The 12,793-nt window shown below is 40.8% G+C and overlaps 1 protein-coding gene and 1 pseudogene across 1 annotated transcript; one reads left to right on the top strand and one right to left on the bottom strand.

Annotated features, from left to right (window-relative positions):
• Positions 1-1,229: 1,229 nt before the first annotated feature.
• Positions 1,230-5,281, top strand: LOC112178127 (annotated as a pseudogene).
• A 1,013-nt stretch (positions 5,282-6,294) lies between these two features.
• LOC112178758 (NAD(P)H-quinone oxidoreductase subunit T, chloroplastic) lies at positions 6,295-7,549 on the bottom strand. The gene is made up of 2 exons (XM_024316969.2): positions 7,087-7,549; positions 6,295-6,825 (listed from the first exon to the last, which is right to left on the bottom strand). Exons 1-2 carry the CDS (start codon positions 7,446-7,448, stop codon positions 6,402-6,404), a joined length of 786 nt encoding a protein of 261 aa, XP_024172737.1. The 5' UTR covers positions 7,449-7,549; the 3' UTR covers positions 6,295-6,401.
• Between the last annotated feature and the right edge of the window lie 5,244 nt (positions 7,550-12,793).

Below are 12,793 nucleotides of genomic sequence, written 5' to 3'. Positions count from 1 at the left end.
TGTTGTCAGGATTCCGATCACATCCCCTCTATGGAGAGAGATGCGGAGGAGACTAAGTAAACAAAAGCCTACCTCTGTTAGATAATGCCGACGAAGCTGCCATCACCCTCGCAAGAGGCTCAAAAGAGTCTGATGCCATTTCAAAACCAACGTGCAAAAACGCCGCTAAGAAACGCAAGAGAGAGCGTAGAGAGAGAACTAGGGCTACAATTTGGTTTGGTAATTATCAAACCGATCGAATACCAACCGATATTTTAAGTTTACCACTTTTAGGTAATCTAGACCGAGAAAACCGAAATCGAATATTATCGAAAAAAATTGTTGGTTTTGATAAATACCGAGTCTACCGATTATTTAAATATTAACTATATATACTCTAGTTTTCACTACACATACATGTGTATTAAGAAATGTTAACATAGTTATGTTCATAAGAGTATTAACATTATTACTAATACTAGATTAATAGTACATGTATTTTAAGTAATTTGGTAAAAAATCATTAAATGACTAATGTTATTGAAAATAACTAAAACTTGATGTCATAAGTAAATAAAGAGAGCTATAAATCTAATAAGTAGATAAATACAAAGTTTTCAACAACTTATCAAATTATATAATCTAGTATTGTTCATTCTAATTTATATTACAAAGAAATACTTGTTGTAAAGTTTGTAATACTGAAAACTGAAATACCGAATTTAATAGATATGATTAAAAACCGAAAAATTTTTGGTTGGTAATTGATAATTCAATTTTAAAACTGAAAGTTTTAATTTTAGAATTGATAATAGTTATAATCGATTCGAACCGACCGAGTGACAAACTAGAGAGAACCCATAATGAGTTGGTAAGTGCTGCGTTGTAATCTTGATCAATTCTTAACCAAATTAATTCAGGTAACAAGATGACTTGTCAAAAAATACATATATACACACGCGCGCGCGCGCGCCACGTGGCAGTCTGAGACGAAAGATACAGTAACGGGGTACAAGGTTTTACATTAGAAAGTAGAGTATCAGAGCATTTCAACCTTACAGGGTTTTAGCTCAAATCAATCTCTCCTCTTCAGAAATGGCCTCTCTGAAAATGGCAATTCGACGCGCTCGAAGCCCAGCATTGTCTTCTTCCATCTTCAACAAGGTACGTCCTCTCCACCCTTCTCATTTCACTGCAATAACAACACCACCAGCAGCATCCAGACTCTAAGCACCTCTGCCATATCCCAAATGAGTACTCAACCTCTGCTCCTCCGCTTAAACCCTCACCCCACGATCCCAGGAGTTTCAACAACCCAGAACCAGACCTATCCTCAGCATTAAAACCATAACCAGCTAAACCCTCCCAGCCAAGTTTCAGCAACCCGGAAGCCCAAATCAATGGAACAATCAGAATCAAAATCGAAGGTACCCACAAGCTGGAAACCGTAACCAGTCGAACAACAACAATCAATCAGGAGGAGAACCAGAACACAGTTGTTGTACCACCTTCAATTGACGATTTGAGGCGGTTGTGCCGAGAGGGGAAGGTGAAGGAAGCTATTGAGTTGATGGGCAAAGAAGGGGTGAAGGCTGATGCTGATTGTTTTCATTCTTTGTTTGAGTTGTGTGGGAATTCGAAGTTGCTAGAGAATGCAAAGAAAGTTCATGATTTCTTTTTGCAGTCTACATGTAGGGTTAATCGTGACTTGAGCCATAAAGTAATCGAAATGTATGGAAAATGTGGAAGCATGACTGATGCCAGGAGAGTGTTTGATCACCTGCTTGAGAAGAACATTGATTCTTGGCATTTGATGATAAACTGGTATGCGGAGAACGGGTTAGGGAATGATGGGTTGCACATGTTTGAGTCGATGAGGGAGCAAGGTTTGAAACCCAATTCGGAAACATTCCTTGCAGTCTTTTCGGCTTGTGCCAGTGCAGATGCTGTTGAAGAAGCATTTATACATTTTGAGTCGATGAAAACTGATTACGGATTTGATCCTGTAGTGGAGCATTATTTGGGGATTCTTGATGTACTTGGAAAATGCGGTCATCTGAATGAAGCAGTTGATTATATTGAGAAGCTCCCATTTGAGCCGACTGTGACAGTTTGGGAGGCATTGAGGAATTATGCCCAGGTTCATGGAGATATTGATCTTGAAGATCACGCTGAGGAGTTAATGGTTGCTCTTGACCCGTCAACGGCTGTTGCTGGTAAGATTCCAACTCCACCACCTAGAAAGCGTAGTGCTATTTGCATGCTTGATGGGAAGAACAGAACCAGTGAGTTTTAAAATCCCACATTGTACAAGGATTGTGAAAAGTTAAAGGCTCTCAATTCTATGAGAGGAGGGGGTTATGTTCCAGACACAAGATATGTTCTTCATGACATTGACCAGGAGGCTAAGGAGCAAGCACTGCTCTATCACAGTGAGCGTTTGGCAATCGCATATGGCCTGATTAGTACTCCGGCAAGATACCTCTTAGGATCATTAACAACCTCCGTGTCTGTGGTGACTGCCACAGTGCCATTAAGATCATGTCCAAGATTGTTGGAAGGCAATTAATTGTTAGGGACAACAAACGTTTTCATCATTTTGAGGATGGAAAAGGACAACAAACGTTTTCATCATTTTGAGGATGGAAAATGCTCTTATGGTGATTATTGGTGAGTCAGATATGAGATATCACATAAAGACCTATCTAATGAGATCTTCTCCAGTTTGGTGTGTAAATACTTTGAAGAATGCTGACCAATATATGGGATACTGTGAAGATAGATGAGCACCAGTACTACTAGTTGGTAGGAGATGAACTATCCTTTCCTTGTTTTGACATATATTTGAGCTTGGATTGTCAGCTTGTTTTGACATTGAATTTGTCATCTGTCAAATTGCCCAATCATATTTCCATATCTTCTTTGGCCTACGGATTTCTATCTTTCCTATGCAATAATATAAGGAATAACATTCTGTCCACGGTGTCCAAATGCTATAGGAGGGCAACTTACTTTCAGAATCAGCATTCATTTGTTTTTGTTGTTTTGATTTTACTGGGTCAGTAGTTTGGAGTACCATTTCACCAGGAACTTATGGGTGCATATAGATTGAATTTCTGTGCATCTCTGCTCCTGTTTGTGTTCTGTGTTACTCTGCTATTGAATCCCATCCGCATTTTTGTGGGATCTGGTCTATTTTATTGGACAAGTATGGCTTTCCTTGGTTGAGGCTAGTATGGCCATTGTTCACTAAGTGAGCAACAGCCATGCACATACTGTTATCTTGAAGCTTTCAGTGGCTGTGACTGTCTGCTCTTGTTCATGGAAATAAGAAACAGGAATGCTACTGGTGATAGTCCTAAATTCTATTATGGTTTTTGTTCCACACCCTCTGATCTAGCGGCTGCGAGAGATTAAGATATTGGTGCTAGTTTAATTTAACGTGTTTATTGGTGTGGCTTGGTCTGCACCATTCTTGTGACGCCTATTGCTTTTGTATTGTTCGATTGGTGCCTCTTAGTGTTTGTTTCCCAGTTTATTGGTTGCTGGTTTTTCCCTCGTATTTTGCTGTTAGCTCTCTTGGGCATTGCTGTCTGACTGAGTCATCTATATTGACTGGGTTCTCCATTACTTTAGTTGATATCATCTTTTATTTACCATATTTTTTGTGTGTGAAATTATAGTTACCAAAATAAGAAATAAAATAGGATCATGGCATATCCGACTTTTATTTTCTATGAATGCGATAGTGTAATAGTGTTCATTAGTTTGATTATCCATATTTTCCACCCAGAAGTCTGAATTCTGGAGTTATAGAATGCTCAATTATTGGAACGCCTGTTATTTTCTCGCCTGGTCCGATTTGTGGTGGGTGAAAGACTGAAAGTAGTCAAACATCATTCCTACAAGAAGGTAATGCTCTGGAGTTAAACAAGGGTATTGTTTATCTGAGTTACCTCTTGTCGGAAATGTCCGTTGGCAGCAGTCAGTCATCTCAGCAGGTTGTGATAGTCCTGGAACATCCGAAATGGAGATGAGGCAAGATAAAAGAATGGATGGTATGGCTCCCCTGTAAGAATTTTAGAAAATCACATTCTAGAAATGACTCTGTAGCACGGGACAATATGAAGACAAGCTTCCTTCAAGCTTCTTATTATACTAAAATTATGTGCCCTACTGAGATTTGGTCTTTGCTGTGCATAGTCTTGAGTTTGAGCAACTGAACTTCCTCCTCCTCCTTACTGGCAGAGATCATGTGCTAATCATTTGGAACAGAAATTTGATGCCTCTTGGGACCCCCATCCTGCTGATGGTGCAATGTCCCCCTTACCTGGTAAGTTTTCGCCAATGATCACTCAAGACTCTAGCTCTTTTTCACAGGGATATAATTTGCTCCAGGTGTAGGTCGCACAAGGGTGGAGACCGAAGCGGATGCTAAAGCAGTGATTCAAGTCCTTGTGGTAATGAGGGAAGCTTGCTGCAGTCAAGGAATTACATGGGTGAAAATACTATCCCTTGATAAAACTGAGGAAGACTAATGCAGGAGCTATTTTTAAAGGAATTAGAAGCTTGATGCAGTCGTTGGAATTTAGTACATGGAGATACTTTCTCCTGGGGGTAATGGAGTAGCACATAGTCGGCAAGAAGAGCACTATCTTGCTCATAATTGTTTCTTGTTTGCGGTAGAACCTCCGTGGCCGTCTTAGTGTCTGGAGGCTGATGTACTTGATGTAATTGTTGCTTAATGTTGTGATACTCTTTCCTTCACTCGGAGTTTATTCTATTGAATTTTATCCGAGTAAGGTTTTAAAGAGGCCACCATTTTTGCAAATACCTTTTCCTCCATGACTTCAAGGCACATGAGTCGCATATGTATATTCACTAATCCTATAGGGACAAGTTGCACATGACTTCAAGGCCACCATTCAACGTGATACTCTTCCAGTTGCAAATGTATTCACCAAACATGGGGAGCAGTCCTTCACTGACATTTGTGCAAGTTGCTCATTCTATACATCCATGCTCCAGCTTGGCGACGCATTACAGTATGAAAATTGAAAATGGATTTCAATTTCCTTCCTTATTAGTTGTACCATGATTCTTGGGATTTGACTGTTACAGTGATTCTAGTAAATCAAGCAGCCAATCTTGATGTAATTAGGAGCTAAACGGTAGTTTCCTTTTATTATTCCAAACTATCAATCTTGTGAACAATTTCCTTCTGTTAAATGTTGGTGGAGATGTAATCATGTAAAGTTGCAAAGCATTGAAATCCAAATCAGAGAGTTTCATCTTTCCATTTTGTCAAGGAGAAGTACTATACTGTTAACCAAAAAAAAAAAGGAGAAGTACTGTACTGTAGCTAGGCCATCATTCTCTCTTATATCCTCCGGAGGCCGGACCAGTACACGAACTAAGGTGATCTCTTGAAGGTAAGGAACAACATAAAGCTTGTGATTCCATCACAAATTTGGAGGACTATCTGCAAATCATGAAGAAAGATAAACTAGAATAAGCTTAAACGCTTCAAATGTTCACTTGGTTTTTCTCTCTCTTTAATCTGTATACGAATTTTTCCAGTACTGTTAATCAACAGAAGTTTCACTTCATTAGCCCAATTTGTTGCACACATTGTAACCATATTTCAATTATTTCAAAATATGTTCTTTTCTATATTACTTTCTGGCTAATGATATTGGATTACAAAGACTTGTGTTTGAGAAGGCTTCCCATTAGCTGCAAATTTTTGTTGTCTCCTAAGTATCTATACTCCCCTGCAATAGTATAATTTCTTTCTTCTTTATTCTTGGTATTATTTTGAGTAATCTGTGTTTTCTTTAGATCTCAATATCTCATCTACGTATGCAATTTTTGTTTCATGTAGATCTCATCTCTCGTTTCAACAATCCCCAAGGTGATGATCGATATGGAACACATGGGAACTACTACAAGCTGCCAAACTCATGGAGCTTGTAAGGAGCTTATAGACAGATTCAGTATTTTAGTCTTCAAAAATACATTATCATCTCATCAGAAGAACCTCTTCTCCAGCAAACCAAGGTGTTAGCAGACATGACAGAAAAAGAACTCTGGCCTGCAGCTTCTGTCACAAATCAATTTTCACACTTGAGTTAGCTTGACTCGAAATTCCAAATTCAGATCAATATTCCCCGGGTGGAACAATTTGCATGATGTAGACATCTGCGTACAGCAGTACTGCTAATCACATGAGGCTATATAGATATATATATATATATATATATATATATATATATATTATAGAATGTATGAGCATCATTATAGAGATCCAAACACTTGACAAAATATAGTTCATGATCAATTTCACCTATACTTATGTGCAATTTTGTCGAATCATAATGTGCACATTGCATCAGTTATAAGCTATATATATATCAAACTAGCTAGTAATATGGCTCCTTGAATACGATCACATATACAATACAACAAATAGCAAAGATGATGATGAAAACATCAATGGTAAGGGCTGTCACTGCTTGATCGCCAAGGGCCATGTTCCTTCCACCAAGACGATCCACCATGTCCGGGATAGGTTCATACGTCTCCACTTCTTTCACATAAGGATCCTCCAACCTCATTCTCATCATTTCAGCCTGGCGGCTTGCAGCCTCTTGAGCAAGTGTCCAATTGTAAAATCTGCGGCTCTCTTCGTTACTCAACACATCATAAATTTCTCTTAGCCTAACAAACTTGTCGGACGCAGTCTTTAGTGGAAGAGAAGTGGTGTCTGGATGGTACTCTTTGGACAGTCTTCGATAAGCAGCTTTGATTTCTTCTATATCAGCTTCTGCTGATACTCCTAAAAACCTGCCCAATATTACAATGAGTAAGACTCTGCATAATGGCAAGTGAAGGCAATAAAAACTAATGTACAAATATTTTATACGACATTGAACTACGTATATATCAACCAACATAGAAACTGTATTTTGAACCTAAAACACATTTTGGGATTCTGTTCGAGTTGCAGAGAACTTTACCCCAAATCAGTAACAACAAGAGTTTGAAAATGAGATGATATCCATATAAGCTATATCAAAATGAAACTAAAGACACTAAACTACTCACTGGTAGTGCGAATCAGCCGAGTCATCGAGCAAATCAGCAAACTTGTTTCCCCAGACATCCTTGTGCTGCTCTTGCTCCACTTGTTGTGTTTTGCCATTCGTCTTGCTGCTGCTTCCTCCAATCCAGCCTTCATCTTCGTTGTCCCAGTGTATTCTTGTATCTATACCCGGCGCCGGTGGGGGTCTTTCTCGCTTGCTTGGACCCTCAGCTTGTGACGATGAGGTTGATGCATGCACATGAAAAGTACCAACATAATTCACATGGCGGCTCGAGTTTCTGGTTGTTGTTGCTGCTCTTCTTGATTTTGGGCTACCAAGTAAGCTCAAAGTGTGTGAGGCCTGAGGAGCAGCAGCGAAAGCCATGGAATGGAATATGAAACCAAGGGAGACAAAGATGAAGGTGTGGCTTTAGAAAGGATTTCTCATTTCCTGACCGCCTCTATGTGGTTCAGAATAAACGGCTAGTGTCACGCAGGTTGGTATATGAGTCTGACCCACACAGGGTCTAAACTCTCGATCGGACATATATGCGAGAGCAGTCGCTACAAATCCTTTTCTTCTTCTTCTTTAATTTTAATTTTATTTCAATGTGAAACCATTAGTCCTCGTTTGATTCGCGGATAGAAAAATAATTTCTCTACATGTTTTTTATGAAATTAGAAATTGTTGAAGGATGTCGACATCATGTGTGTCTCTTCAAACTAGGGTTTTAGTCGTAGAGTTGTAATAGGAGAATGTTCTAGATTTCCTAGTTATGTTCGGCTTCTATTACCTTCCATGTACTCTGTAACTCCCTATATAAATGGCTCCTATTATCAATAATACGACACAATTCTCTATGTTATTCCATTTTTACTTAAACATGTTATCAGCACAACCCTAGCCGCAGCTCTCAACCCTAGCCTAAGAAAAAAAAAAACAAAACCCTAGCCACAAGACCTACAGCCTCCTGCCGCAAGTCCTGTAGCCTGCAGCCTTCTGCCGCAAGCCCTGCAGCCCCTGCTACCCTTGCAGCGCACCTGCCAGCCCACCGGAACCTGCACACCAGCCTACCCTTGCGCTGCAGCCCTGCTTTCCTGCACTGCAGCTCCTACCGCAAGCACCTAGCCCGTGCTAGCCATCATCCTCGCTGCTTCCCTGTGCGCGCTCCCTGCAGCGCCCAGCCTTGAAGCCTCCGCAGCCCTGCAGCCTGCCTGCCCACTACTGCTTGCACTGGTGCCGCATCCTCCTGCTGCTGCCGCAAGCCTTGTTGCTGCTGCTGCTGCCTGCTTCTTGCTGCTTTCCCTGTGCGTCGCTGCTACCCCGCACTACTGGCCCTCGTTGCTGCTGCTGTTTGCTGTTTCGGCTATTGCTTTGCTGCTACCGTTTGCTACAACACGCGCGTGTTCTCAAGCCCTAAACCATCACGTAAGTTTTTGTGATTAAAGTTGCTGCTTTCTTGTATTTTTTAAATTCCTTTTATTTTCTGCAGAATTTTGAAATATATGAACATGGTTTTGAGTATGTAATAAGCGGAATTGTGGGGATTCACACTTAACGAACTAAGAGCGTTTGTAACCAATGAACTAAGAGTTTTCATAATAAACGAACTAAGAGCGTTCGTAATCAATGAACTAAGAGTGTTCATAATATTCGGCCTAAGAGCGTCCGCAAGCATCAAATTGTGACCATATTAAAACATCATTGTTTGGTCTAATCCAAATATTCTTGGAAATTGATTTCTTGGTAGCATAGCTCGGAAATCTTATTATTTGTTGTAGAATGAACATAAATTAACAGAGAGAGGGAGGGAGTTTAGATGCAGAGAATGGAGTATATTGTGTGTTATTCTTCTCTCAAAGGAGGGTTTATATAGGAGTACAAGATAGTGCGAATGCTATAGGAATAAGTCCATTGTTGTGGCTACATTAATTACAGCTGCAACTCCCCATGGTGACTGCAATGGTGGTTGCTGCCATGCTTGTTGCTTCCCCACATGCTTTATGCCACACAAGTCTTCATACCTATATCTATACACTCAAGTATCTATTTACATGATATAGCCATTATACTACAACACTCCCCCTTGGATATTTCATGTCAATAGTGTTGCCTAGGCCGTGAGCTTCTAAGTTGCCTCGTTAAAAACCTTGCCAAGTAATAAAAACCCTATGGGAAAAAACAACCTTGGTAGAAGGAGAAAAAGAGCACAACGCGCGTTGAGTGTGGAGTATGTTTCTGGATACTCCCCCTGATTTCGACCCCCCCCCCCCCCCCCCCCGAAAATATAATCATGGGAGTTCGGATAACTTTCTCAATCCGATGCTCTTCACATGTTTCTCGAAAGGGGATTTTGGTAACGACTTAGTAAATAAGTCCGCTACATTGTCCTCTGATCGGATTTGATTTACTTCAATATTTAGAAGTGCTTGTTGTTGCTGACTGTAGAAGAATTTAGGCGATATATGCTTGGTATTGTCGCCCTTGATGAAACCTAATTTCATTTGCTCAATACAAGCTGCATTATCCTCGTAAATGCATGTAGGTTCATTTGTGGTAGACTTCAAACCACAAGTTCCTCGAATATGTCTAATTACAGACCTTAGCCATATGCATTCACGCACAGCTTCATGTAGAGCGATAATCTCTGCATGATTTAAGGAAGTAGCAACAAGGGTCTGTTTTGTAGACCTCCAAGATATCGAGGTGCTTCCCATGGTAAAGACATAAGCCGTTTGGGAGCGACCTTTGTGAGGGTCAGAGAGATATCCTGCATCAGCAAAACCCATCAAAGCATCACCGTTATTTTGATGGAGGGGAGGAGGAGAAAGTCGGTCACCATGGACGGCGCCGCCGCCGTCTACATTACCGAAGGTGGCGTTTTGCCTTGTGGGGTCTGATTCCATACTTCCGTCTTTTCTTTTCCCTCTGTAGGGATAAAACAATCCCATATCAATCGTACCTCTCAAATATCGAAAGATTGTCTTTATACCAACCCAATGACGGCGTGTTGGCGCTGAACTATGTCGAGCTAACAAGTTCACTGCGAATGAGATATTCGGTCTTGTGCATTGAGCTAAGTACAATAATGCGCCTATTGCACTTAGATAGGGCATTTCAGCCTCTAATAAATCTTCGTCCTCATCCTTTGGACGAAACGGATCTTTTCCGGGCTCAAGACTACGGTCGATCATGGGAGTACTTACAGGCTTTGCTTTATCTTCATTAAAGCGCCTTAGTAATTTTTGAGTATACGCTGACTGGTGGATCATAATCCCATCACTACGGTGCTCGAGTTCTATTCTGAGACAAAACCGTGTTTTCCCAAGATCTTTCATCTCAAATTCGGATGTCAAGTATTTAGCAGTTTCCTTTAACTCATCTAGAGTTCCAATTAGGTTCATGTCATCGACATAAACTGCTACAATTGCAAATCCAGAACTTGTCCTTTTAATGAACACGCATGGGCATATTTCATTGTTAACATATCCCTTCCTAATCAAGTAGTCACTTAGACGGTTATACCACATCTGTCCGGATTGTTTCAATCCATATAGTGAGCGTCTTAATCTTATTGAAAAAGCGCTCCGTGGTTTAGAGCCACTTGATTTGGGTAATTGAAGTCCATCTGGAACCTTCATATATATCTCTGAATCTAGATCCCCATAGAGATATGCTGTAACCACATCCATAAGTTGCATGTCAAGTTTTTCGGAAACTACCAAACTGACAAGGTAGCGGAACGTTATAACGTTCATTACGGGAGAATATGTCTCCTCGTAGTTGATTCCAGGGCGTTGTGAGAAACCTTGCGCCACAAGGCGAGCTTTATATCTAACAACCTCATTTTTCTTATTATGCTTTCTAACAAAGACCCATTTATGGCCAACAGGCTTTATATTTGGGGGTGTCAGCGTTATAGACCCAAATACCTGTCTCTTTGTTAGTGAATCCAATTCAGCCTGGATCACATCTTTCCATTTAGGCCAATCTGCTCTTCGTTGACATTCTTCAACGGAGCGAGGTTCGATATCATCGTGTTCTATAATTCTTTTAGCAATAGAGTATGCAAACACATCATCAAGGATAATAGAATCTCTATTTAACATCTCATGTATACTAGTGTAATTCATGGAGATCTCTCTATTTTCTGGAATTGGTTTTGACATTGGAGCGTCCCCCAATGATGTCTCTTGGACATAACCATAATCCGGAATATCTTCATGAGACGGTTTATTTATATCGATGATTAATGGATCTCTTTGTGCCAAACTTGCTTTCTTTCTTGGGCGAGAATCCATCGAACCTTTGGGCCTCCCTCGTTTCCTTGCAGGGAGCCCGGCCTGAGCCACATTGCCATCACTATTAGTGATGGCGGCGCCGTGCCCAATACCCCTAGGGGTGGCGCCATGTCCATGATTTTTAGGGACATCAATCGTTGCAGGCACGTTTGCAACAGGTATATGTGATCTTGTCACTTTAGCGATATCAGAAAACGCATCAGGCATCGAATCTGCTACGTTCTGAAGATCGAGAATTCCCCGCACTTCAATTTCGGACAATGCGGTTCGGGGATCAAGATGAGACAAAGTGGGGACAGACCATGACAATTCCTGTTGTTCCTGTTGAACATTAGTGTTCTTATCTCCCCCTAACGACGGGAAGACTGTCTCTTCAAAGTGACAATCCGCAAATCTAGCGGTAAATAGATCACCTGTCAAGGGTTCGAAGTAGCGGATAATGGTTGGAGAGTCATATCCAACATAAATGCCAAATCGTCTTTAAGGACCCATTTTGGTGCGCTGTGGCGGCGCAATTGGCACATAGACTGCACATCCAAATATGCGTAAGTGTGAGACATCAGGCTCATACCCAGTCACCATCTGGGACGCAGAAAAAGGTTGAGTGGCAGTGGGCCTCAGACGAATAAGCACAGCTGCATGCAATATTGCATAGCCCCAAGCAGAAATAGGGAGATTGGTGCGCATAACCAATGCTCTAGTAACTATTTGATGTCTTTTAATGGCAGCTTCTGCGAGACCATTTGGGTGTGAACATGAGGGACAGGGTGTTCAACCTCAATCCCAATGGACATGCAATAATCATCAAAAGTTTTTGATGTAAACTCTCCAGCATTGTCAAGACGAATTGACTTAATAGGATGATCAGGGTGGTGAGCCCTTAACTTAATGATTTGTGCTAGGAGTTTAGCAAATGCAGCATTTCTTGTGGACAAGAGCATGACATGTGACCAACGTGTCGATGCATCAACCAACACCATAAAATATCTAAATGGTCCGCAAGTTGGTTGGATAGGTCCACAAATATCACCTTGGATTCTTTGCAAGAATGGTATATTTTCTTTAGTGTCCTTTGCATAGGATGGTCTTGATCCTACCTTTGCTAAAGAGCAAGCTTTGCAAAACGAAGGATAGGCTTTAGAAGCAACTCCTTGGACCAATCTTTGGTTCGTACTTCTTTTCGTTTTGAAGAATGGATGTCCGTGTGAAGTCTTTAATATACGGATCATCATATCACGACCTGAATGTCCCAAATGGTCGTGCCAAAGCCTATATGTGTCAGAATCCCATAAATTATCTTTCATGACATGGTTGGATTCAATGACTCTAATAGTGGTTGCATACAATCCACTAGAGCGACACATAAGTTTCTCTAATACTCGTTTATTTCCGTAGTCATTAGAGGTGATGCAAAGGAACTCTTGTCCA

This window comes from Rosa chinensis, chromosome 7 (assembly GCF_002994745.2).
Source record: "Rosa chinensis cultivar Old Blush chromosome 7, RchiOBHm-V2, whole genome shotgun sequence".
Taxonomy (NCBI): domain Eukaryota; kingdom Viridiplantae; phylum Streptophyta; class Magnoliopsida; order Rosales; family Rosaceae; genus Rosa; species Rosa chinensis.
Note: the sequence above shows the minus strand (reverse complement) of the source record. Positions and strands in the feature narration are given on the sequence as shown.

Coding starts and splice junctions, on each gene's coding strand:
- LOC112178758 (XM_024316969.2), bottom strand. CDS start 7,448: ATGGCTTTCGCTGCTGCTCCTCAGGCCTCACACACTTTGAGCTTACTT. Junction 6,826..7,086: donor TCGGCTGATTCGCACTACCA/GTGAGTAGTTTA, acceptor AATATTGGGCAG/GTTTTTAGGAGTATCAGCAG.